Source organism: Talpa occidentalis, unplaced genomic scaffold, assembly GCF_014898055.3.
Source record: "Talpa occidentalis isolate TD23 unplaced genomic scaffold, MPIMG_talOcc4v2.1 talOcc4.10, whole genome shotgun sequence".
Classification (NCBI taxonomy): Eukaryota; Metazoa; Chordata; class Mammalia; order Eulipotyphla; family Talpidae; genus Talpa; species Talpa occidentalis.
Genome location: NW_023600993.1, coordinates 15,222,905 through 15,250,495, shown reverse-complemented (window position 1 = coordinate 15,250,495; position 27,591 = coordinate 15,222,905). Strand labels below are relative to the sequence as shown.

Sequence of the window (27,591 nt, the reverse complement as noted above, 5' to 3'; positions counted from 1 at the left end):
TAACCACTACTCTTATCTTTTTCTTATCCTATCATACAGGCATAAAATTTCTTTCAGGGGCCTCCCTGGTGGCGCAGTGGGTTGAGCGCAGAGCTGTGAAGCTGTCTGCAGCCTCTGCAGTGCGGGTCTGATTCCCTGCTGGCCAGGGAGAGTCCCACATGGCACGGCAGACCTCTCCTGCCTCGCCTGCTGCTCCCCTCAGCAGTGCCTTCAGTCCATCTGCCTGTTCTGCTCCCCGCTCTGTCTCTGGTGAATCCTCTCACCCTCCCGCGCCTCTGGCCTGTACGCCAGCTCTTGTATAAAAATAAATCTTTTAAAAAAAAGTTCTTTCAGTTCTCACAGACAAGTTCCTTCCTTCTTTCCAGTTGGGACCTTATTGCTTCACAATCTTTCAGAATCATGAAGTGGGTTCCTGCTGAGGTGCCGGGTGATGTAGTAAACATTCCACACAGAGCTCTGCCATCAAGTCAGCGGAAGGCCCACCACCACCATCTCCACTGGCACCACCTCTCGACGGTCATCGTCACCGCTACCTAATTTGGAGCAACAGAAGCTGGGAATGGTGGTAGAGAGAGGGCTAAGGAAGGTAACAATTCCAAAGGACTATGGAAAGGAATGCATTAAGGTAAATTTTCTTTATATTTATTGGATAACAAATCTAGCCAATGAACAATTGTTATCTGCAGTAATCTTTTTTTTTTTAAAAAAGATTTATTTATGCATACAAGAACTGGGGTACAGGCCAGAGGTGTGGGTGAGGGGCGGGGATTGAGAGGATTCTCCAGAGACAGGGTGGGGAACAGAACAGGCAGACTGACTGAAATACACTGCTGAGGGGAGCAGCAGGTGAGACAGGACAGGTCTGCTGCGCCATGTGTGTCACCTCCCTGTTGCAGAGGCTGCGGATAGCTTCATAGTGCTGTACTTAATCCCTCACGCCACCAGGGAGGCCCTCTTTTTCTTCCCCTTGGCTTCCTTTAGACTACGGGCATTGATGAGTGATAGATCCCTCTGAATCTTGATACAAAAGATTTCTGCACCTCCCTACACTCTTATTTGTCTATATTCTTCATAGTACTAATCTTTACCTGATATATGTTCATTTTTCCCATATTACCTTGCACATCAGGATATATGCCTGTTTTGTTCACTGCTATATCCCCAGCAAATAAAACACCACCTGGAATATTGTAGACAATCAAGTATTTGTTGAGAGGATGAATGAACAAACAAATGACATATTACATTCGAAGAATCATTCCCAGAGGGAGCTATATTGTGGCTACCCCTTATATATAGAAAAACAAAGTTCTGATATAAGGGTTCGATTCTAGGTCAAATCAGTATTAGGGTGCCTTAAGTAGTGTTCCAACAGCTCATTAGGCCTCAGAAAAAACTACCTTTTATATGACTATTACCAAGTAATGACGAAAATATTTGATAAATATTTTGGTCAAAAGAACTGACATACTTACTATTAAGTGTCCATTTCCTTTGCTTGATCCTCTTCTTCCTTCTACCTGCTTGGATTTGCCTTGAATTGCGGATCTCTTCCAACTGTTGAGTTTTTCTAGGTCAGTTTCTCAGCGCTCATGATGCCAATTCTCAGCTAAAGGGTTAGTCTCTGGTTGGGTACTGTAATGGCGCTCTGTCTAAACCCCATCTGTTCAGCTTAATCCTTTGTATGAGCATATGGATGGGTTTTCAGATTCCTCCCCTCATATCTTCAAGAGCAGGGCACAAGATTTGTCGTCTATCATCTTTAGCACCATACATAGTACCTGGTCTATTTATTATAGGTATTGAAGACGTGAATGGTTGCTGATTAAATTTGCTAATGAATCTGAAGTAGTTATGGGTGAAAGTGATATAATTTTGGGATTTGCTTTACAATACCAGTAAAACTAATCAAGCAAAGAGATTGAAAACATGGATGAAAGAAGAGTTTAAAAAAAAAATAATGGTAGTTAGTCAATCATGATGTGTACAGAAGATAGACAATTTATTAATGATCTTAAAAAATTCTCTTAAAATTTGAAAAATGTTGGTAATTGTTGAAGTTGGTGATGGGTACATGGGGCTCATTATATTTTTCTATTTTTATGTAATTTTATAATTTTCCATTTAAGAAATAAAAATCTGCTGGTGGTCAAAGCCGGGACTTGGCAATACATTGAGAAGACTGGGAGGATTTATGAAGTGGAAATTTTTATTTTTATTTTTTTCATTTATTTATTTATTTATACAAGCACTGGGTACAGTCAGAAGCGTGGGAGGGTGAGAGAATTCACCAGAGCCAGAGCGGGGAACAGAACAGGCAGAAGGACCGAAGTACACTGCTGAGGGGAGCAGCGGGCGGCAGGAGAGGTCTGCGCGCCATGTGGGATTCTCCCTGGCCGGCCGGGAATCTAGCCGGCGCTGTAGAGGCTGCGGACAGCTTCACAGCACTGCACTCAACCCACTGTGCCACCGGAGAAGCCCAAGGTATTTTTTAATGTACCTTATTGCCAATTAAATCACCAGTTATCTCATTTGATGCTAAAAACAAGCCTGTTAACTTTACAGATAAGAAAATACTCACAGAAATTATATAATTTGACTACTGTCAAATAGTAACTGAAGGCTTCCTTTTAGATCCAAAGTCTATGTTGTCTCTCCATATTTAAACTTTCAATAAGAGGCCATGACATAATAATGTGTGAAAATGGCAGTTTCTAGAATGGTCTGAAAAATATGACCCCACTTACATCTCAGAAATATATATATATATATTTAAATAAACATGTACATATAAATATATATAATATATATTTGGAAAGATAAATAACAAGGTATTGATTCCCACTGGACTGGGATTTTGGAATTGAGAGAGGGGTAGGGTATAAGAACATTCTTTTATTTCTATTTTGTATCCTGTATTGAACCTTAAATAATGATTATGCTAACATATTGTTGTTGTTTTTTTTTTTAAAGATTTATTTTATTTGTTTGTTTGTTTGTTTATTTATTTATTTATACAAGCACTGGGTACAGTCAGAAGCGCGGGAGGGTGAGAGAATTCACCAGAGCCGGAGGGGAGAGCAGAGCAGGCAGACTGACGATGTACACTGCTGAGGGGAGCAGCAGGTGAGACAGGAGAGGTCTGCGCGCCATGTGGGACCCTCCTCCGGTGGCTGGGGAGCAGCCGGGGATCGAACTGGCTTTGAGAGGCTGCGGGCAGCTTCGCAACCCAGCGCTCAACCGCTGCGCCACCGGGGAGGCCCCTAACATATTGTTGTTATTTTGTCATTATGACAAAATGGGTTTATTTCTTATTACAAGAATCATCAACATTCTTGAATACCTATTACGTCTGGGAAGTTTTGAGTCCCTAAGGACTCTGGGTATTCACATTGTTTTAGGCCCCACCTCTTATTACATCTAACACATTAAATGTACCCATATCAACTACAATTTATATATGAACTAAACTGAATTTAACTAGTTTTCCTAAACACTTAGAACTACCAACTTTGACTTTTCAGGTTTAAAAATATTTTATAACCTAAGTATATTATTTCAGGTCTCTGATATTCCCATAGGCCCTTGCTGAGGCCCATGCCCTAAAGATCTGTAGATAAAATGACCTCATGCACTGTACCAGATACTTCTGAAAGAAAGGTGCCCGCTTTCCAGAAACTTATCATTCCAGTTACACATCTTTCCTTTCCTCGGTCTATACCTTTCCTTTCCATTGTAGTCTTAAAAAAAATTCTGTCCTATTAGTTCTTTTCATTATTCTGCTTAGTTTTGGTGTCCCTCATTTTTAAAAGAACTCTTTAATTAGGACAAGTGCTTTAAACAAGACAAAATGGAGTACAAAAATAATTACACTCATATTTGAAATCATATTCCCATGTCTCAAGCATATACCTTTACATTGCTGTAACATTGTGCTAATTTCTCTCAGTGTTTATTTTTAGATGTCTATCTGACTTTGTGGAAGTTTTGTCCAACTACATTGAGGCACACACAGGTAAATTACTAAGTATTGAGCAGTTACTGTGTGTTTTAGGGAGAATCACAAAAAGATGCATCAGAATACTTAATTCTAGTCAAAGCATAAGAGGCTGGTTGAAGATAGGAGTTAAAGATATTTTTATTGCATTATTCCTGGCACCTAAATATCTTTCATCCTATTTGCAGAGTGATTTTGAAAACAAGGGGACAGTATATGCAAAAGTCTTCACTTACTTCTGATGATGAACTCCCACCTCCAAGGAGAAGAAAGCGTTTAAGAAGGCAGAGGCAATCATATACCAACACTGAAGACCTTAGTGAGCAGGTCAAAGATAAAGTCACATTTCCCTGTTCCATCTGCCAGCATGAAATTGGCCTTTCTGAAATTTTCTTCCATAAAAAGCTACATGAAGCTATGGCCACACTGGGTTTTCAGTGGCTGGGTAAAAAGAAACCCACGCAGGAAGCAATGGTTGCTCAAAGACAGATTACAATCACCAACCTCTTAACATCTCTTACATACCCTGAAAAAACCTTAGCGAGTGTTAATCATGCGTTTGAACTAGTTTTGAAGAAACACTTGCCAGCATACTATAAGATTATTGATAACATCCACAAGCGCTACATATATTCTAAAAAACTCTACCATATATTAATTAAAAGCATAGCCGTTTGTAATGACAGGAATTCTACATGGAGAGCTGAGATGCATGATAAATTCACAGTAGTTAGGAAGTTTGGCAATAAACCCGATGTGTGTTTTTTTGGTTTGTTTGCGGGGTATGATGGTGCCTCCGCTGCAGACCTGACATCAAGGGAACTCCCAATTTTATTTCTCCATCAACTTTCCACACGTGATCCTTCCTACCAAATGACCCCTGAAGAACAAAATGTAATCGATTCCTTTTGCACAGTGTTTAGGGAAGATTACACAGCTATAGAAGATTTCTTCTCCACAAAGAAAAAAGTAAAAGCAATGGAGTGTGAATATGAGGATATACACAAAGCCTTTGCAAAAGCATTTTGGAGAATGGATAGGCTTTTACGTCTTGGAAGGAAAGAAGAATCCAGGGTTCAGTGGAGTGGCTGTTCTGCAGTTGCTTGTATGCTGGAAAGCCGGAGTGGAAGTTTCAGCGACAAGAAAAATTTGAGAAGCACGCATGACCTCGGTGGTTTGGCACAGACCTTCCCTTCTCAGAAGACATCACAATTAATTTCTGGAGTAGGAGTACTGCACATTGCAAACACTGGTATGTACCCTGAATAGTGCCAGGTTACATTTACCATTTTTTACTCCTGGCAGCAAAACTTGTCAGGCTTCCAGAAGTATTTAGTGGTCTGTTATTTAGTGATATATTAATGTAATGCCTAGAAATTTCACTGACCAACTGAAGAAACTATCAATAACTACAGCTTAAATGCAGATTGCAGGTACAAAAATGATTGTAGTTATTTTTCAGGGATGCACATATATAAAATAATGTGACCAAAACATAAAAATTATTTTTTCTTAATTAGTAAATCAAGTCCTGGTCACAGTGAAACTACAGGAAAGGAAATTCTTAATTTTATTCATTTAACATACTTGCTTAATATAGGATCTTACGGAATTAGAGATAGCAATCACAAGCAGTAGTTTTGATGATGATTTAACTACCATGACATATAGTTGTTCATAAAGGCAAAGCAAATAAATATGTTAAATTTGTTTAGATCTTAGTAAGTAAATTGAAAAACATTTTCTAATGTTTTTCAAGTTCTCCTGACCTTCCCCGTCAGGAGAGTGGCAAGTTCTTTGAGTACTGTTAGTATCACTGCTCAAACTGGTAGTCTCTTGTGCTCACTGGTCAAGAAGCACCAATTTCATCTGAGAGAAAATGCTAGTTCATGTCTTAGCTTTCTGACCATGTATTTTCTTATTCTCCAAAAATTTGGCAGCTTTCCATTTGTTCTACTTCAGGAAGCAATTCTTGTTAACTGTCAGTGCTAATATATTTGACAATACTTGTCAAAGTGGAGGCCAGTCCAGAGGTAAAACAGTTTTAGCAAAGCTAAACCTGAGTTCCATGTGACCTTTCACAAGATGTTTCAGATAGAATTATTATATTGAACAGTTGTTTCTCACTTAAGTCTTACAATTACACTGATATCTAATGATACTAAGTGTTGATTTGTAAAAATATTTGACATGTAACTGTGCTAGTTTAATGTGTACATGTTAATTTGATTAATTTATTGTAATATGATCACCATTGTAGTGATAATTAGCACCTCTATGATGTTACATAATTCTTTTTAGTGGTGGGAATAAGTAAGTTTTAGTCTCAGCAAATTTGAGGATTATAATACACTATCAGTCTCTAAATTTCCTATACTGCCCATTAGATTTCTAGGACTTACCACTTATTAAGTTTGTGCCTTTAACCATTTTATCCTCTACACCCCAAATCCTATCAGTATTGATAACCCCATCTTGCAGATGAGAAAATGGAAACTCAGAGACGAGAGAAAATTTGTTCAAGATTTCAGAGTAATAGGAATGGGTGCTTTTAAGCCCACTCTATCATGCTACCTGCCTGGGAACAGGATTGCTTCAGAGCTGGAGGAGGCGGCCTCCAAGCGGGACTTTGTGACAAACATGGCTCAGAACATGGGCCAGGTAAACACAAACTGTTAAGATGTCCAAGTCCCTGAAATTCAGCCTATTTCTGATTTAGCTCTGATTCTGAACCTGAAATGAGGAGAAATTCAGATTGAGCAATACCAAGGAACCAAGCAATGCCAATTCTTTGGTGTCTTGGTTATTTCTCAGGCTCTATGCAGAGGTTCCAAAGCTCTGCAAAAGAGGCCTTTTTCAGGGAGAGTTTTCTCACTTCAGACCATTCCGGTACTCACCCATATTCTTGGACTTGAGATCTCATTAGAAAATATCAGATATCATGGTTCTTGTAAAATTAAAGGAGGCATTATCAGCTATTTAATAAGTAGACACTATCATTAAATGTCTAGTTTACTATGATTCACTACGTCCAGGCTTCCTGCTGTTTAATTGGTTCTAATCTCCAGGTCAAATATTTTTAGATTTAATTTCCAGGCTTACCTAATTGTGTTAAACTGTTTTCATTTAGGCATCTCTCATTTTAATATAAGCAGGGAAAAAAAAATACAACTTGTGAAAGAAAGGTCTTGGTTTATGTACAAAAGTGCTCCTGAAAATTTAAATGGATCACAAAAAATAAACTTTTGTACAAATTTACCAAGAGTACATTTTGTATTTTATAAAACAAGACCAATTATACCAGAGAAATTCATTCTTGTTTAAAATTTGTAAAATATCACGACTCTAAAATTTAAAAAAAGAACCTCATTTTAAAATGAAACATTTTAATGAAACATGAGTGCAATGACGAAGCCATTGAATAAACGTTGAATTTGTGCATGTGGAAAGATACTTCTAAAGAGAGAGCCTTGATATTTTTTGTTCTTAGTACTTCACATTTATATTGCATTTTATAATTTCTCTTGGTGCTCTCTTATTTTACTTCAATGACTCTCATAGGATAACAACAAATGTATTTATGCAGAATATATAATTACACTTTTCCCCTTATGCCAAGCCACAGATTTAACCTCGCTTCTTATAAATATTAAGGGATTCTTACTTGATTCCTTTTATTTCCCCAGTGCTTTTATTTTTAAAAGCTTTATTGATGCAATTCACAAAGTACGTAATTCACCCTGCAAAAGTGTACAGCTGAATGATTTTTAGTATATTCAGATACATGCAAATATCACCAGATTCAATTTCAGAACACCATTGTCATCTAAAAAAGAAACCCAGTTCCATTAACAGTCAGCAGTCTATCCTCCCGTTTCTCCAGGTCTAAACCACCACTTAATTTCAGAAGATGTTAACATCCTTGCTCCAACATAGCTCTATTTACTTCCCCTGTTTTTGTACTTCATATAATTACAAACCTACAATATTTCATAATTGTTTGATGTATTTTCTTCTAAATCAGAAGAAAAGCATTATACATTAAAATGCATTTTTACTGTTTTATATTTTTGTATATACTTACCTTTCTTTGGTGGATACTAGTTACTATTTAAAAGTGTTTCCATTTCAGTCTGATGGTTTCCTTTTAGCTTTCTTTATGCCTGGCAAAGTCTGCTTGTGATGAATAAGCTGTCTTTATCTAGAAATGTGTTTCTTCATGTTGAAAAGGAGTTTTGTATTTCCAGGATGTCTTCACATATTGGCCATGTAGCCTCCATGATTCCCCTTGTATGTGATGAATCACTTTTCTCATAGTACTTTCAAGGTTTTTCCCTTGTTTTATGAAATTTTGACAATGATGTGTTAAAGTACTGATGACATTTTTTTTAAAGATCTATTTATTTTTGCATACCAGAGCTGGGGCATAGGCCAGACATGCGGGGGGTGAGAGAATCCACCAGAGACAGAGTGGGGAACAGAACAGGCAGATTGATGGAAGCACACCACTGAAAGGAGCAGGTGAGTCAGGAGAGGTCTGCCTCGCCATGTGGGTAGCTCCCTGGCCGGCCGGGGATCGAACCCATGCTGCAGAGGCTGTGGACCGCCTCATAGTGCAGTGCTCAACCCCTTGCGCCACCAGGGAGGCCCAGTACTGATGACAGTTAGTTTTTCTTACTTGAAGATTAAGTTTCTGGAATGTAGAGTTTTTTTTCTGTACTTTGGGGAGTTTTCAGCTATTATTTCTCAAATATTCTTTGTTCACTTCCTTTTCTTCTGATTGGACTCACATTGTGTACGCTGATTGACTTGGGGGGAGGTATCTCACGGGTCTCTGTTCCCTTTTTTCATTTCTATTCTTTAGACTGGACAATCACAATTTACCAATTTGTCATTTTTTCACTCTTCTGTCCGTTAAAACCTGATGCTTGGTTTGTTCTAGTGAACTTTTCACTTGTGTTATACTTTTCAACTCCAAAATCTCTAGTTTGTTGTAGTTTTCAGTATTCTCTATCAGTGGATCATTAGTCCCATTCTTCAAAAAAGAGTCAAGTCCAATGTGTAGACTTCCTTGGGGCACTTTTGCACTTTTTTCCTGTGTATGGATTTTATTTTCATGTTTATCTTAAATTGTTGTTTAAAAGTGGGTAGTTAAATGACACATGTCCTCCACCTCTTAGTTTGCCACTGTTTGGTGTATGATTGTCCTGGACTAATTCAGTAAGCCCTTATTCTGTTACATGTGCACACACGAAGTCTCTGCTTGGTTATCTTAATGGTCAGCCAATGACTGGAAGCTTCCCTTAAATGCCTTGAAGTAGTTAAGTCTGCCTTTGCTCAGAGATTCTTTGTTGAGGCATGTCTTATGAGAAATGTCGGTTTGCAACTCTGCCTCAGCTTTTATTTCCAGCTTGGGTTGAGCCTCAAGATCACTCATGAGAAAATGGGGCCTCTTAAGGTCTAGGGCATAGGTACAGACTGTGTATGTGCACACTTCCTGTTTTCCCAAGAAAATAGGAAATGTCCTAAACCTTTCAAAATCCTCTGTGAACGCTCATTCTTCAGCTTTTTCTTACACATTTTTTTGGTGAACCTCAAGTTAGTCCCAAATGCTTTCATGCCTCAGGCAGCTGTGATTTTAAATAATTGCTGTGGATTGTTTTTGACAAACACCCTGAGGGACAAAGTTATTTGCACAGGGTAATCTCTGAGCCAGGTGAAATAAACCCAAGGCTTAAGAAGGGAGCCTTTATTTCCAGGGAGTTGCAAAACAGTCTGAATAGCAATTCTCTGGAATGGATTGTTTTTATTATTATTAAAAAGATTCAAAGTCATCCTTTTGTAGAGACTGACTTGCTTTTCACAGCTAGCACAATTACAAAGTTGTTGGTTTTCAGTTACCTCAGAGCTGAAGTGGTTGGGAGTAGGTCAAGTTACAAGACCACAAACCCTTCTATTTTTACCTACCTTAGCTTTGTAAATGTTTGTAAGAATTTTGGTCAATTTCTAGCATTCTGAAAAGTTTAAATAACTTTTGCTAGTGTTCTTTTTGCTTTTGTTTTTTTTTTTTTCTTTTTTTCCCAAAGATTTATTTATCTATTTATACAAGCACTGGGTATAGTCAGAAGCGCAGGAGGGTGAGAGAATTCACCGAGCCAGAGCAGGGAGCAGAGCAGGCAGAAGGACCGAAGTACACTGCTGAGGGGAGCAGCGGGCGGCAGGAGAGGTCTGCGCGCCATGTGGGACCCTCCTCCGGTGGCTGGGGAGCAGCCAGGGATTGAACCGGCGCTGCAGAGGCTGCGGGCAGCTTCACAACCCAGCGCTCAACCGCTGTGCCACCGGGGAGGCCCTCTTTTTGCTTTTATTGAGGAATTTTTCAGAGATCCTTAAATCCCGTCGTGTTTAATAAAAGAAAAATTTATGTGCCCCACCTTGCTTCCCTTACGCTTGATTAATCATGCTCTGAAGTTAATCACCATTAGCAATACCCATCAGCAATACAAGGACTCCCAGACATTTTGAATCATTCTTCTCTCTTCTGGCTTCTATTGTGTTGCTAAAAAGACAGTACCCAGTTTTTTTCTTTTTTGGCTGCTTTTAACATATTCTTTGTCTTTGACATTGCATTACTTCACCATGATGTAGCCCCAAGTGGAATTTTAAGCTTCTACATATTTTGGACTTTTTGACTTTGTGAACTGATGCCAGCCATTCTTTTTTCCAGTGTTGCCTATGTCACATTCTGGAGTTCTGACTACAATTACATTAGACCTTCTCCAACATTAGTATGACTTTCCCCACTCTTTCGTGCTGTATTTGGACAATTTCTTCACATAGCTCTCCCAGTTCACTAATTTTTCATGTTCCAGCTCTTTTATTTCCCAAATCTTTCAATAGTTAGCTGCCTTCTGTTGATTAATATGAAAATTTTACTGATTTGAGCTAGTTTTCTTCGGATGGTCAAATAATCCCTTTGTTATTTAAAACAAATTTTGGTCATTTTATGGTTTCTTGCTCCATGCAAGTAATTACAAATGCTTAACTTTTAAAAAACATATTTCTATACTTTTTTGTATACCTGATAATCTATTATCTAATCTCTTTACTGAGCTATTTCTGCTATCTACTGCTTCTTGCATATAGTATTTATTTCATTGTTAATTTCCCCTAAAAGTTTAATTTAGGGGAAGTTAGAAAGGATGCGGTGTACGATGTGAATTCATCTAAATGGCCCACAATAAGGTCTTACCTTGCTTAAATTGAGGGAGGGTGTTAAGATCACCCTGGATTATTCAAATTGTTCCTAAATCCAAGGCAGATTATCTTTGTAAGAGACAGAGAAGACACACACACACAGGGAGAAGTAGAAAACCATGTTTAGATCGAAGTGGAGAATGGACGTTGCAGTCACATGCCAACAAATTCCTGGAACCATTAGAAAAAAAGGAAGCATGGTCTCTCCATTTTGGGGACTCAAATATATTCGAGACAGATATATATAAAATACTGTTAAGTTCCAGGTGTACATGAAAACAAAGGGATTCTTTGAATATCCTAAGAAAACTAGCTCCAATCAGTAAAGTTTTCATATTAATCATCAGAAGGCAGTGATAAATCTGGTCTCCATGAATGCTTAGATTCAACCTCTGCTGCCAAAATTAAAGTCCTGAAAGCTGGATATAGCTCATCTTTTGATAACATCACTTACATGCGTTTCTACTATACTTCCATTTTGGGCATACTTCTTTTATATTCAAATTTCTTTTGGATAACCACTCTGCCTATTTCCCCTCTCATGGAATGCAAAATTAAATAACCTCTATCAATTGTCTACTTTTTAAACTACCTTCTTAAATCCTCACAATCTTGACAAAATAATGACACTGCAGGTGTTACAGTATTATAGAGGTTAATAAAGGTCACAAAGTTGGGATTCAAGTAAGTGTCAGGCTTTCAAGTCCATTTCCCCATGACCTTCTAAACAAGCCATCTTTTATTCCCAGAGTACTCAATGATTCTAGGTATGTTTCCTTTTCTTATAAACTGGCTCTCCCCCCAATCTTTTTTTTTTTAAGATTTATTTATTTATGCATACAAGAGCTGGGGTACAGCAGGCAAGGGGTTTGTGTGTGTGAAAGGATTCACCAGAGACAGAGTGGGGACCAGAACAGGAAGACTGACCTAAGTACATTGCTGAGAGGAGCAGTGGCTAGACAGGAGAGGTCTGCTGCACCATGTGGGTTGCTCCCTGGCCGGCTGGGGATCGAACTCATGCTGCAAGGGCTGTGGATTGCTTCATAGTGTGGTGCTTAACCCCTTGTGCCACCAGGGAGGCCCTCTCCTCCCATTCTTAAACCGTTCCTATCATCTTCAAGTTTATCTGCAAAAATCTTTATCTTGCTCATTCCCTGTTAAGGGAAACTGGGATTCCAGGTCACTAAAGTTTACACTGCTACTTTCTCTTCACTAGAGATAACCCAGCAACTGCAGGACTGAACTCTGTTTAAGAAACACTTTATCTGACTATACATGCCATCTTAAAAAGACTTATGCATCATCTCAGAGCAGTCCTTTTTAATCCCCGTGATTAATGTCCCCAAGTTGTTCTTCCAGTCACCGTGTTCCATTTTTATTCTAACATTTTTGGGAAAAGCACAAATTTCTCCAACTATGGGAAAATGTTATCTTTGTCCAGAAATATGAATTACTTATGCTCGGCTTCATTAAATTGCTTGTGAGGGTCTTCATCACATCTTTCGCCACTTAATTTTCTCTTTTCCTCCATAGGTTACAGGGATCTTTCTTTAAAGTCAATCTTTCTTTAAAACTGCCAAGAGTTGCTACTCCTTCCTTCAGTGCTCCAGGCACATGGCCAGTATTATTTTACAATCTTCCTCCAATTTCCCATCTTCCTTGAGGATTTTTGTTCACTATTGTATTGCAGCTTTCAGTTTAAAGCAGTTAAATGCCTTCAACAACTCCATCTGTGGAGGACAGCATATGAACCTTTGGTTCAGGAAATAAAGCTAACTCTGCACACCCAATTATTCTTCGTGTCTGTTCCACTAGTATTCTTCCAGTGGTTTGAATCTTTTTTTTTTTTTTTTGGGGGGGGGGTTTGTTTTGAATCTTATTCTCTACTTCTGGGCTATAGAAATGAGTAGTTGTGAAACACTGAACACTTCACTTTTTCTTAAACTCAGGTTTAAGAATGCGAGTTACTCATGAGGCACTATCTCTCATCTTATCAGGATGAAAAACTGTCAAAGAAATTTTAAAAACCTTAAAGTCAGACCACAAGTCAATGGTAGAACAAAACTCAAACTATGATTTAATGGCCCTTCTAGAAAATTTTACTGTGCTGAACCCAAGGATGTTCGTAATAGTAAAATGAACTACATGACACTAAATTTCTAGTACAGAAACAAAAACAAAAATACTAGTTAAGCAAAAACACAAACTGGCAAGTAATGCATAAAGTTACATTTACCAAGTTCTCTGTAGAGGCAAATAATTTACTACCTTTCCACAATAATTCTTTTCAAATCATACAGAAGGGAAAAAACCACTTCTTGCTGAATGGGTTTTAGATTACCACACTTAAATCAGGAAGTCAGAGGATTTGAAAATGATGAGTCAAATTATGTTCCCCAATTTACATGTGAAAATTAGAAATTTTCTAATGTAAAAGCAGTTTTGGGCTATGTATCCCAATAACACCTTCCAGATTTACATTAATAATTTATAACCCAGCAAAAATAATTCTTTTTACTGATTTACCTTTTGCAGAGTATCAGTAGAATGACCAGCAGAGAAGACAAGTTAATGTATTATTGAAACAAGCTACAAAGAAATAAGAGGTCATGTTTTTAGAACATATATACAATTCTTAGGTTTCTAAAACATTTTCCACATATATATCATCATTTTGTAAGTCCCAACCAATAGCACATGTTAATAACTCTCATTATATAAATGAGACAACAGGCTCAGTCTATGCCCAACACTAATAGGTCGCCAGCTTACGCTATTTCTGTTCAACCACATCTGTATGGATTTTAGTCTTAAACCTCAATTTCTTTACCTAAAAAAAAGGAGGATTAAACGTGAACTCTTGGAACAACAAAGCTGATTCCAAGTACACCATGTTTGAAAACAGTATTCTAAATTAACTTTTGTCTTATTCTAACAATTTCAATTCTTGAAGGTACAATATTCAATCATTAACCCCATCTCAGGATAACCTTTCATAAATGAGTCTACACAAAGAAAAATGATTGCCTGTACTTAATATACAATTATATTCCTAAAAACTTGAGAAAAATAAATTTTGCTAATTTAAAAAAAAAGGTTTTTTTCCCTTAAAAAACCAAAAAATTTTGGCCATTACAACCATCCACTTACTAGTTCAGGTGTTTAGGTGTTCTTACTATTTCAATGAAGCACAAGAAACAGATTCATCGGAATCATGAGCAAACTGCAATCAACTTTGAAGATTTCAGTTTTCAATTGAAGAGTTCAATTTAAAGTTGGTTGAGTATTATTCATTTAATACATGAATACATACTTTTTCGTCATCACAGGGCTATATGACTTACTTTATAACCACACGTTAGAGGAATCCGCTAAGGCTGGCAATAACTTATCATGGCACTCTAATTCTGAATAAGTCGTACCTGCTTGTCATAACTTTTACCAGCTAAAAACTGTCAAGGAGGGCTTCCCTTGGTGGCACAGCGGTTGAGCGCTGGGCTGCGAAGCCCGCAGCCTCCGCAGCGCTGGTTCAATCCCCTGCCACCGGCGAGGATCCCACATGGCGTGACAGACCTCTCCTGACTCGCCCGCTGCTCCTCTCAGCAGTGTATTTTCATCAGTCTGCCTGTTCTGTTCCCCACTCTGGCTCTGGTGAATTCTCTCACCCTCCTGCGCTTCTGACTGTACCCAGTGCTTGTATAAATAAATAAATCTTTAAATAAAAAAAAAAAGTCAAGGGGCCTCCCTGGTGGAACGGCACGTTGAGCACCACATGGTGAAGCTGTTCTCAGCCTCTGCAGAGTGGGTTTGATTCCCAGCTGGCCTGTGAGAAACCCACATGGTGCTGCAGACCTCTCCTGCCTCACCTGCTGCTTCCCTCAGCAGTGTCTTTGGTCTGTCTGCCTGTTCTGCTTCCTGCTGTGTCTCTGGTGAATTCTCTCACTCTCCCGTGCCTCTGACCTGTACCCTAGTTCTTGTATAAATAAATCTTTCAAAAAAAAAAAAAAAAAGAACAGCGATATAAAAAATAAAAAAAAAGTCGAGCTCCACTTAAAAAAAAAATCAACATTTGTGTTAATTGAAAAGGCATTTATTGAAACATTTTGAATGTCTGCTCTATGGAATGTTAGTTATAAAAAAGTTTGATTCCTAATGCTACTAAAGAATATCCAAAAGCTTTCATAAAATTATTTTCCAACATCCATTAATTATTTTAATACTAAATGCAGTATTTTAAACACTAAAATGTTTAAAGTGAGTGATACCTGCCAGTTTTAAATCTGAATTACTATAATTCATCCAAAACTATGTTACATATTTAAACTTTCAAAAAATGGCCTTTTATGCTCTTAACCACAAAATTAATAAAGTCATCAGCATACTTTGATACAATTGGTTATTAAATCTCAATTGGATTGGGCCTCCCTGGTGGCACAGCTGTTGAGCGCTGGGTTGCGAAGCTGCCCACGGCCTCTGTGGCGCCGGTTCGATCCCCGGCTGCTCCCCGGCCACCGGAGGAGGGTCCCACATGGCGCGCAGACCTCTCCTGCTGCCCGCTGCTCCCCTCAGCATTGTGCTTCGGTCCTTTTGCCTGCTCCGCTCCCTGCTCTGGCTCTAGTGATTCTCTCACCCTCCTGAGCTTCTGACTGTACCCAGTGCATGTATAAACAAACAAACAAACAAACAAATAAAAAAATGCCTCTATAAATCCCATTTGGATCAACTTTTAAAAATTGATCTTTTAGGTGATGTGGAAGCACTCTTATGCAGAAATGGGAAAGGCTTTTACCTAACCAAAGAACATACTACAAAAAACATAAATGAAAGAAGACGAGTACTTCAGGAAGGAGCAATAATTAGTCCAAATGAACCACATGGGCTCCTAGAAGGGAAAACAAATATTACAAGAGGACTTGGATTTCATGGAAATCTCAAACTGAAAAAATTCATTATTCCAGCACCTCAAACTATTTCTGTCCCTATAAATAACTTATGTCAATTCCTAATCTTAGCCACTAGTGGACTTTGGGAAGTTCTGGATATGGAGGAAGTCACTGCAATGGCAATAACAGCATTTCAAATGTATAAAGAAAGATACTGTTCTACCAAAAAAAGCAAATACTTGTCATCCAAAGGGTCTCTCACTTTCCCAATCAAAGTACCAAGGATTAGTGAATTAGAAAGTAATGCCCAGATACTGTTTCAGTCTAAATCTGAATCTACAGAAGGTATTTCAACTATGAATTTAAAAGAATTTTTGCTAGATCCAAAATTTTCTACACATTTCACAAGTAACCCTAAAAAATTAGAAACATTTCTACCAGAAGTGACTAATCGTGATCCTTACATGGAGAAAGAAACTTCTGGATTGAGTGGTAGAGATGGTGTGTCTAAAGATTCAAGAGAACAAGAAAAAGAATCATGCACTAAGAGTTTCTACAAAGGTGCAGCCGAGCATATTAGCCAGGTACTTGTAAATGCTGCCTTCTCAGCGGGCTCCAGAAACAACATTACCGTCATGGTGATACTTCTCAAGGGAAGTGAGTATCTGGCTCTGGCATAAAAGATAAAGTTCTAATTATTCAGAGTGCAAAAATACAACTCCACAAAGGCATTACTTCAGTGGACCATATTATTAGGGTGATATATCAGTAACACGCAAATCATTTTTAAGAATGTAATAAAGAAAATGTCAAAGCAGATTTTAGCTTATACTTTACCGTTTATGTATGTTCACTTTCCACGTCAAAAAAGAGAAAAAGCCAGTACTTGCTTTTTATACCACTTTATTCCAACCTGAGCACCTCATATAAAACTAAACACTGGTGAACTGTTTTCCTTACTAATCCTGAATCACTGTAAATGTACAAGTTCTGCTAACAGTCCAACACTTAAATAGATTAAATCATCTGACACATGGTAGGTTTCATATAATGAAAATACCTAAAACAATTAGTGCAATATACTGAACTGATCAAAAAGATGAACTTTGGGAAACAAGGCTGCAAGATTGTTACTAACAATTCGCAATACTTATGTTACAAATTACACATACATTGTTTATTATGGTTCTAGCCTGTGTAGGAACTGAAGCCCCTTTTTTCCAAAGGGGGAGAGAAGGAAAAAAATTAGCTGTTTTAGTAACTGTACATTTTGTATACTTTTAAGCAACTCTTAAATATTACAGAAAAGTAATAAACATATATGAAGACTACAATGCAGTACCCTATTTACAGTACAGCTGAAGAATGAATTTAAAATAATCAAGTTTGAATGTACATAATTGTTAGTGCACTGACTATCTTATGTCCAAAGGGAACAGAAGCCCCTTCTCCCTGCCCTCGAACAGAAAAACCTATGTAATGGTCAGCAGTGATTAAACAGAATCATAAACACCTGCTTTCTCTTGTTGAAGAGCTCATATGTTTGAAGGGAAACATATCCATTAAGATGCATTCATTAGTTTTCATATCCCTAAAACAAGACGGGGTTACAGTAGATATTTTTACCCCTGTGTTTTTATTTTTTTTTTAAAGGAATGGCTATAATTTAGATGCCACTAATGCTCATTCCGTCTCCCTTCCCCCTGAAAATATGGGACTATTTTTTTTCTTGTAGCTAATCTGTTAAAATGTGGAATGTACACTTTAAGTATAGATACTAGGAGAAATTACTGGATGCCTGAGTACTGTAGCTAAGCATAAGTATGTTTAGAACCGCCTTCTAAAAAAAAAAGTGTGTATCTGAAGGCCCAAATTCCTAAGTTCCAAAGCTTTTTGATAAGACTTCTGCATAGAACTGGCTGGTTAATTATGGTTCCAGATAGTTATTTGCCTATATACCTGGGGATGAGAAATGAATATGATCCACCCAAACATTCCAAGGAAACACGTGTACGTAAAGCTCTCATATTCCCTTTCTACTGCTGAAACATTAGCCAGAGGGTCACATGCACATTATTAAAAATTAAGTTCAAAACACTTAAAATAATTCTGTATTAGAAATGACTATCATAAGTCTCTTCTTTTTGGAAGTCATACTGGGCTGGTTAAATGCTCCAATTCCACTGTTAACATTTAGGAAGCAGAAGACTATTCCAGCTAGTTCAAACTGGAGGTTTAGTTACTACAACACTGACTCCTGGTTGGCTGCGTGGGTTCAGTAAGGTCTACTCCCCTTCCTCTGGCAGAATTTGCTCCTGGATTCTGTGGTTCATTCTTTGGCAATTTTTTAGCTGAGAAAAAAATTTATCAAAATAAACACAATTAGAATATTCACATTAGAATTACTTTCTCAGCTTACTGATAAGCTTTCTTTTTGTTATCTCAAAATATCATATAACCATTATGTTCATTATTTTTAATCACTTTTTACTGAGTATTTATTAAATACCAAACCACTGGATCAGCACCCTCAGGAAGTTTAGTGTACTAAAGGAAGGGTAACATGAGGACCAGATACAGACTCACAATTAAAACTTAACTTGATGAAAAATGTAGTTAATTCTTCATACAGACTCACTAACAATAACAGAAAAGTTGTACTTTATTTCATAATCATTCATACTTGTATTATTTAAAGAAAATATAGTAAAGATGGACAGCTAAAATGTTTATAAAACAGCAGCTCAGCTCTTATCAATATTCTTTGGGCTGTCACAAAGACTTTTAGAACAAATCAGGATAATCACCACCACTGCAGCAGAACTTGTCCTCTACCATGCAATCTACTTATCACCCAGAATTACAGCAGATTACATGTCCCATTTTCTTCCTGGCTTCCACAGACTCCACATTTCAAACCTCTGCCATTTTCCTTTCTTGTGGCTGATTAAAACCCTAATCTGATTCACAGTTCTGACTAAAATAAGTGGACTTGATTCTGAGGATCAAAAACTCTCCCAATTTTGGGTCCTCCCTGGTGGCGCAAGGGGTTAGGCACCGCACTATGAAGCAGTTCGCAGTCTCTGCAGCTCGACTTCGATCCCCAGCCAGCCAGGGAATAGCTCACATGGGGCAGCAGACCTCTCCTGCCTCACCCGCTGCTCCCCTCAGCAGTGTATTTCAGTCAGTCTGCCTGTTCTGTTCCCCACTCTGTCTCTGGTGAATCCTCTCACCCCTCACATCTCTGGCCTGTATACCAGCTCTTGTATGCATAAATAAATAAATCTTTATATAAAAAACTTTCCCAATTTTAAGTCAGGTAAACATGGCTTGCCATACACTTAGACAAAAGCTTCTCAACCAATAGATTATGAGATTTGCTCTGTTAAAGCTAATGGATATTCTCTGGAGTTTTTTTCACTGATTTAGAATAAAAACGATGTAGTAGATGTAATATGATTTGAACCCTAAGATTCTTGATATACAGGATTTATGGTGGGGAGAGTGGTTTCTCTAAGAGTACGAAGTTTAAGGGAAGCTGGAAATGACCTTTTATTAATTTTGGATACAGGCTACTATGCATGACTCTAGCTTTAATTTAGCTTTGGCTTAGGTTACAGAAAAGTTGAAAATGCTCAACCTTGAAATCTGATTGTCTAGTAAAATCTTTTATCCTCTTTAGTTTTAATATTCTATATCAGCAAATCCTAGATGATGGGCTGGACAATGGATTGGAGAATAAGGAGCACTAAGATTTAGGAAGAAAAGGTTTCATACCTTGGGCCCCTTCTCTAGGAATAACTCATTGGAGGGAGGGTACCTAACTGGTAATAATGGAAAATTCTCAGTTAAAAAAACTTAAAAAAGCCTATAGGGACAAAGAGTGTGCTAGCATTATAAACTTTATTATAACTGATATTATTATTGGTTTGCCCTGATCTTTGGCATACTTCAAAGACTCAATATTTCAGATCTGAGTGAAATTAGGAAGCTGAAGACAATACACTGGAATGAGTGCTCAACTTCTACTGGCTAATTTTTATGGTATAAGGATAAACTAAACACATCTTAGGATTGTGAGAAGTTGTATTGTGTCTCTTATCGAGTATAAGCCAAAGTGAACTTGGTGCTCTTTTGGGTATGTATAAATGCAGCTTACCAATTTGTCTTTGATTAGGTTTGTGAGGAGCTAAAAATACTACATTTAAATTAATGAAGATTATAAACAGTTAAAGACATGCAGACTTAACAAATTAAAAGTAAGTAACTTTATTGTAGATGCTCTCTCACTAAGTGCAATACTTTTAGGAAGTCATCAAAAGTAAAAACATGAGTATGTTGTGTGGTTTATTAAGTTATCAATCTGGTAAAAGAAAGGATAGGCCATAGTTCAGTTTACACCTGGGATTTATTTCAAGGAAAAAATATTCTAATTTTATTTTATTTTATTTTATTTAAAGATTTATTTATTTATTTATTTATTTATACAAGCACTGGGTACAGTCAGAAGTGCAGAGGGTGAGAGAATTCACCAGAGCCAGAGGGGAGAGCAGAGCAGGCAGAGTGACGAAGTACACTGCTGAGGGGAGCAGTGGGCGGCAGGAGAGGTCTGCGTGCCATGTGGGACCCTCGCCCGGCAGCTGGGGATCGAACCGGTGCTGTAGAGGCTGTGGCCAGCTTTGCAACCCAGCGCTCAACCGCTGCGCCACCCAAAAACATTCTAATTTTAGAAAAATAATTGAAAGTACTAATATGCAGACTATGTTCTGATTTCAAAAAAAGGGGCAGCAAAACCGTTTTTATAGCACATTTGAATCAAAAGTACAAATGAAGTCCATCTGATGAAGTCTTAATAAAGGTTTAAAGTTAAGTCTGATTCGGGCCTCCCTGGTGGAGCAAGAGGTTAAGCACCGCACTATGAAGCAATACGCAGCCTCTGCAGCACGAGTTCAATCCCCAGATGGCCAGGGAGCAGCCCACATGGTGAAGTGGACCTCTCCTATCTCGCCCGCTGCTCCTCTCTCAGCAGTGTGTTTTGGTCAGTCTGCCTGTTCTGTTCCCCACTCTGTCTCTGGTGAATCCTATCACCCACCTGCATCTCTAGCCTGTACCCCATATCTTGTATGCATAAACAAACAAATCTTTTAAAAAAAAAAAAAAGTTAAGTCTGATTTGAGGAACCTATTATCTTCTTGTTTCCTGTTAACTTTTTAATGTGGTTCTGCATATATCGGTTTTTTAACTGATTGCTGCACAATCCTTTTTACAGCTATGCTATTACTTCTCCAAGAAATCATAAACCCTTTTTTAAATTTCTTTTTCCAAAGATTTATTTTACTTAAGCATATAAGAATTGGGGTCTAGGCCACAGGTGCAGGGCGGGTGAGAGGATTTACCAGAGACAGAGTGGGGAGCAGAACAGGTGGATCTACTGAAATACACTGCCAAGGGGAAGCAGTAGGCAAGACAGGGGAGGTCTGCTGTGCCATGTGGGTTAGCTCCCTGGCTGGGGATTGAACTCAGGCCACAGTGGCAGGTGATAGCTTGATAGTGCTGAGACTAACCCATGCCACCAGGGAGGCCGAAACCTGATTATCTAAGGAAAATACGAACAGGCAGATTTTTCCTGATTAAGTCACCATTAAACACTCTCACTTTGAGAAAGATAATTCTGAGAGTTCTTGCCACTTTCAGTGAGTATTCTTTAGCCTCTGACAAGCTGTCAATTCATTAAATTGCCATATAAAAGACTATTTCTTATTTGGGAATAGGACTGTGGGCACTCCAGTTAATACTACTGCATAGTAAAAGATATTATGGAACAAGGAGTGCTGGACACATGAATACTGTGGAGGCAAGTAAAGAGGAGAGCTGCCAAAGTAGATCCTTCATAAAATCCCCACCTTAAAATTACTAGGAGATAAGGCCAACAGGAATACTTTCACTCTTTTTTGTTATAGGAAAAAAAAGGACGTTTCCTAATTACTCCTCCAATTTTATTACAACCAGCAACTGTGGGACAGTTAAAACTTAAAAGGGGGTTGGAGGCCTCCCTGGTGGTGCAAGAGGATAAGATGCAATCTATGAAGCTATTTGTAGCCTCTGCAGCACAAGTTCAATCCTCAGCCGGCCAGGGAGCAACCCACATGGCGCGGCAGACCTCTCCTGATTCACCGTGCTGCTCCCCTCAGCAGTGTATTTCAGTCAATCTTCCTGTTCTGCTCCCTGCTCTGTCTCTGGTGAAACCCAGCTCTCACCCTCCTGCACCTCTGGCCTATAACCCAGCTCTTGTATAAAAATAAATAAATCTTAAAAAAAACACAAAAACAAAGAACCCACAACATATGAAGCTGTCCGCAGCCACTGCAGCACAAGTTTGATCCCTAGCTGGCCAGGGAGCAACCCACATGGCGCGGCAGTGGGTTGACTCGCCATGCTGCTCCCCAGTGTATTTCAGTCAATCTGCCTGTTCTGCTCCCTGCTGTCTCTGGAGAATCCTCTCACCCCTCTGGCCTGTACCCCAGTTCTTCTATGCATAAATAAATCTTTGGAAAAAAAAAAAAAACCTTAAAATGGGGCCTCCCTGGCGGCACAAGGGGTTAAGATGCAACATATGAAGATATCTGCAGCCACTACAGCATGAGTTTGATTCCTGGCCAAGGAACTACCCACATGGCGCAGCAGACCTCTCCTGTCTCACCAGCTGCTCCCCCCTCAGCAATGTATTGCAGTCAATATGCTTGTTCTGTTCCCCACTCTGTCTCTGGTGAATCCTCTCACTCCCCACACCTATGGCCTGTACCCCAGTTCTTGTATGCATAAATAAATCTCTAAAAAACAAACAAACTTAAAAGTACTTCAAAGGGATAGTTAAAAGTCAAAGGTTCCTTAAAGGAAAGGCAAGAGCACTCTGTTCAGATAACCATTGAGGTAATAGGGAGTTTAGATGTGGTTTTGCCTTCCCTCTCTCTATGCCCCAATTCTGAAACTTTCTTTACGATGTTTATATTAAATGTGTCGATCTGTATCATGCATTTCTGTTAAATTTGAGGTCTCTGTTAATTTTGCCAAGTAATCAATGATTCAAAAAACTTGAAAAACAAAAACAGTGCTCTATTTTTGTTTTTTGAACATCTGTTTTTTTTTTTTTAATTTATTTATTTATGCATACAAGAACTGGGGTACAGGCCAGAGGTGTGGGGGTGAGAGGATTCACCAGAGAGAGTGTGGAACAGAACAGGCAGATTGACTGAAATATACTGCTGCAGGGAGCAGCGGGTGAATCAGGAGAGGTCTGCTGCGCCATGTGAGGAGCTCCCTGGCTGGGGATCAAACTCGTGCTGCAGTGGCTGTGGATAGCATCATAGGTTGCGTCCCAACCACTTGTGCCACCCGGGAGGCCCTGAACATCTAAGAGATGAAAAGAGTTATTGATCAGTGAGGAAAAAATCTCATTATACCTAAATGTCACACTGAAAACTATCTTCCTTTCCATAAAAAAGTATAATCTAATGAAAAAAATACATCAAAATTTCTCCATATAGCAAAATGTCTCCATGAATAATAGAAAATTATCCCATCATGGGTATTATATAATGACTACAACCAAACTTCTTAGAAGTTTGTCTGCTTAGACTACCAGCTCAAAGTGTAGGCTTTCAACTTCCCTGAAAGACCCTTACCTGAACTAAAGGGATATAATAAGTAGTAATTTTTCGCATTTAGCAGTAACACCAACAAAATAATGCTTGGTAGCACAGACTGAGAAAGGCAGTACAATCATTTAAAAAAAGAAAATACAACAATTTTGAAAGACTGTCAAACTGCGTATGTTCTAGTATAAACGGTTTTGCCCACATTAATCATTAGAATAAGCAAATCTTACCTATTGCCATGAATATTTCATTTACATTCATTGATGTTTTAGCTGATGTCTCCATGAATAATAAACTGTTGTCATCTGCATAGGACTGTGCTTCCTGTTGTAGGAAAAAAAAAATATATCCTTTGCATATGCTATATTGAAATGTTATATGGTTGGGTCATATTTGACTGTAATTGAAATGCTCTATCTAGCACTCTACAGTGGGGAGGCATATTAGAGCAATAATATATGTACCTCACATAGTTGTCACAAGAATGAAGTGAAACCAAATGTACCATACACTTAGAACCTAATGATGAAAAAAACAGTAGTTCCTTTCACTCCCATCTAGTTACATTTAAAATAGAAATTTATCCCATCGTTAGTATTATATAATGACCCCAACCAAACTTTTTTGGGAGAGAAGGTGAAGAGAAACAGGGGGACTTTTAAAATGTTTAAGTAGAGGTATTTGCTTAGTTTTAAATGATGATACTTTCTCTCTTTTGCACAGGAAACATTTTTAATTAACGATTAATTAGATAGTAGATAAACCACAGGATGTGTAGCTGTGGTTATGTGTATGTGTAGGGGTAGAGGTACTAGGATAGAAGGCAACCAACTACCTTTTACTTTATGTATTTCTGCACATCAACAATTACTTATTTTGTAATTGTTTAGGTCTCTGAATCACAATGCATACATCACAATTATGTAAAGCTATCTAAAGATAATTTATTATAGTATATATTTGTTTTTGTAATCTGTATTATTTGCATGGTTTTAAAGTTATAATTCAAGTATACATACATAAGAAACATTTGCAAAAATATATGTGCCTTCAAGTTAAAGTTAAATCCAACATACCTGGAAATCAACAGCTCTTTTATTTGCAAGGTCAGCCTTGTTTCCTGATAAAGCTATTACAATGTTAGGACTTGCTTGCCTCTGAAGTTCTTTAACCCAGTTTTTGGCTCTGGCAAAGGACTCCTAGGAAACAAAGACATACCCATTTGGCATAGGCTCAAAAATGGTTAGTGATATTTTTGTAAAGCAAGACTTTATAGATTATCTAGTATGACTCTCAGAAATTCATAGGACTTTGTTATTTTTAAAAAAATTAGCTCTTCAAACTCGAAGAGCTTTTCAAAATTGAAATTGTGATTACAAAAATGAATGAACATTAAAATTAGCATTACTGCATTTCTACTTACCTCATTTGTGATATCATATACAACTATGGCTGCTTGTGCTCCTCTGTAGTACATTGGTGCTAGGCTATGATATCGCTCTTGACCAGCTGTATCCCATATTTCAAACTTTACTGTTGTGTCATCAAGACACACGGTTTGGGTAAGAAAAGCAGCTGAAAGAAGAAAATTCTGCAGTAAGTTTATCATTCCCCCCCCAAGCATTTTCACAATATAGGATAAAGAAGCATGAAAACCTGGTATGTCGCAGAACCACAGTTAATAGTGCCTTTAAATATTTGTGACTTCAAAGTTTCACATAAGACGTTCACAGTAAAAGCACAGATCTTTTTCCTGCATTATTAAAAAGCCTGTTATAATATTTAAATAATTTTGACACTGTTCTACAAATTATTGTAAAATGATCTTACAAACTGTAAACACACACACACACACACACACACAACACAGGAAGTTCCCTTTTTACTGTCTGAGATTTCAGTTACCTAGTAGGGTCAAATGCTGTCTCAAAATAAGGTATTTTAAGAGAGGAAGATCACATTCACATAACTTTTATTAAAGTATATTGTTATAATTGTTCATTATTAGTTGCTGTTCATCTCTTACTGTGTCTAATTTATAATTTAGGTGTGTATGTACAGGAAAAAAACTATGGGTACAGGGCTTGGAACTATTTGATTTCAAACATCTACTGGTGGCCTGATAATGTATCCCCTGAAGATAAGGAGAGACTAAAGTACTGACATATTTGAAACTTGGAGAAAAGCTGTTTGTAACTACCATCTACATTGCCAACACCATACCCTCTGCTCCATTCTCTGATATTTACTGCTATACCTTAGGGATTTAGTCCCAGTCCACTACCATTAAATATTTTTGTTAATTATTATTCCTTCAAAACATTATGATACTATCATTGTTATTACTTCGGTCAAGACTTAACTTGCTTACTCCTAGATCTTTCACTCTTTCCAGGAAGAATTTTTTTGGATTGTTCCTTTCCATCTGTTCTTTTTTCAGATTTTAATGATCACTTTATAATACTTTTGCTTTTAAAATTAAAATTACTGTCAGCTCTCACAAAGAATTACTGCATCACTTATTTTCTGAATTTGCTTCATGTCTACTATAAATATAAATCTCTTGGCTCTAGGAATAAACATTCTTATACCACAACAGAAAGTTATGAAAACTAAGAAGCTGACTTACAAAATATGGATTTTTAATCAATCATATCAACTAAGCTTTAAACTAACTATTAGAGTAAGTTTCTAAAGGTGGCTAGTTTTACTAAAGATACTTGTGTACAGCATGTTCACACAGCCATTTATTTTTAGCAGCATGCGGGTATGACCACAACCACACCTCAGAGCATCTGTTTCCCTCATCACCTTTGGCAGCTGGACCCCTGATGCTGTAGTCATTCATCATAAGCTGATATGCTCCTTCCATCCCTTTTACTTTCGGCTCAAGATATGATATTCAACTTTTTTCCTAAATTGGCATGGATTTATAGTTATAAAGTTTTCTAAAACTGTCACGTTATGCAAAAGAATTACAATTAATTTCTCTGCATAGTAGCAGTATCTTAGGGATAGCAATTTTTCAAAAGAAATTTACTAATCAAATGTGCCAAAGTAGTCAAGTCTAATCAGATTATCTCTTTTATATTAGACATAATTCATTTTTCATGTTTTTATTAGTAGTTCAAGTGGCGGCTGCTGCAATTATCAGCAACTGCTGGTACCTGCAACTGTAATCTTGATTTCTCAAACATCAAAATTGGAAATGTCTATTTTAAGCAAGAGTCTAATAAACAGTTCTATATTTAAAATATGTTCTAATTCAAACCTGCCTCACCATACAAAATTAGTGAAAATCTCTATTTCTGAAATCCTGTATTTATGGTAAATACTGAGAAAGTGCTGTTACTTTTTCAGTCATGAATGGTTCTCCTGTAGAACCAAAAAAACCAAAAAATTAAGCACTTAAAATTAAGTCTTCACTTCTTTTTCAATAAAAAGAAAAAATAGGACAGGAATCAGAAAATAACCCTTATCTCAAGAATAGCTTGAATCAATGTGAAAAAGTGGATTATTTACATTCAGACTTTGTTTTCTCTCAAGACATAGTATGACCACAGAATACACTGGTAAGAAAAACATTTACACTTCCTTAAATCAACTTCAAGCGAGGGAATATATAATCTGATTCTCAAACCAGTTTAAGCTATCACAAAGGTCACCAATCTTTTTATATAAACACATTTACAAAATTCCTAATAAGACACAGGAAAAGAAAATGCAACCAACATATTAAAAGAATAGTCCACAACTAGGTTGAGATTTCTTTCAGAAATACAAAGCTGTTACACAACAGTAG

At 37.7% G+C, this 27,591-nt stretch overlaps 2 protein-coding genes across 6 annotated transcripts in view; one reads left to right on the top strand and one right to left on the bottom strand.

The window, feature by feature from the left end:
* The first annotated feature begins 421 nt into the window (after nucleotides 1-421).
* On the top strand, nucleotides 422-26,941 carry PP2D1 (protein phosphatase 2C like domain containing 1). Of its 3 annotated transcripts, none has more exons than XR_005127975.2 (4): nucleotides 426-625; nucleotides 4,186-5,249; nucleotides 20,312-20,393; nucleotides 26,547-26,941. XR_005127975.2 is itself a non-coding variant. In XM_037524924.2 (3 exons), exons 1-3 carry the CDS (start codon nucleotides 606-608, stop codon nucleotides 16,812-16,814), a joined length of 1,902 nt encoding a protein of 633 aa, XP_037380821.1. In that variant the 5' UTR covers nucleotides 422-605; the 3' UTR covers nucleotides 16,815-17,658. The 3 variants fall into 3 exon arrangements, 1 of the variants encoding a protein (XP_037380821.1); XR_005127974.2 differs by lacking the exon at nucleotides 26,547-26,941 and adding an exon at nucleotides 25,837-26,288; XM_037524924.2 differs by lacking the exons at nucleotides 20,312-20,393; nucleotides 26,547-26,941 and adding an exon at nucleotides 15,997-17,658 and having other exon boundaries at nucleotides 422-625.
* Nucleotides 17,021-27,591, bottom strand: part of RAB5A (RAB5A, member RAS oncogene family) — a 31,630-nt gene continuing 21,059 nt past the window's right edge. For all 3 annotated transcript variants that reach the window (XM_037524952.2, XM_037524969.2, XM_037524961.2), the window contains exons 3-6: nucleotides 25,213-25,364; nucleotides 24,866-24,988; nucleotides 24,020-24,113; nucleotides 17,021-18,485 (exon numbers count right to left, since the gene is read on the bottom strand). In XM_037524952.2, the coding sequence (XP_037380849.1) occupies nucleotides 18,370-18,485; nucleotides 24,020-24,113; nucleotides 24,866-24,988; nucleotides 25,213-25,364 (485 nt within the window). In that variant the 3' untranslated portion in view covers nucleotides 17,021-18,369. The remainder of the gene's footprint in view (nucleotides 18,486-24,019; nucleotides 24,114-24,865; nucleotides 24,989-25,212; nucleotides 25,365-27,591) is intronic.

What these genes read in the sequence shown, in the direction of transcription:
- PP2D1 (XM_037524924.2), top strand. Translation starts at nt 606, where the DNA reads ATGGAAAGGAATGCATTAAG. An exon ending in ATGGAAAGGAATGCATTAAG is followed by an intron (nt 626 to 4,185) that starts GTAAATTTTCTT and finishes TCCTATTTGCAG; the next exon opens with AGTGATTTTGAAAACAAGGG. An exon ending in ACTGCACATTGCAAACACTG is followed by an intron (nt 5,250 to 15,996) that starts GTATGTACCCTG and finishes TTGATCTTTTAG; the next exon opens with GTGATGTGGAAGCACTCTTA.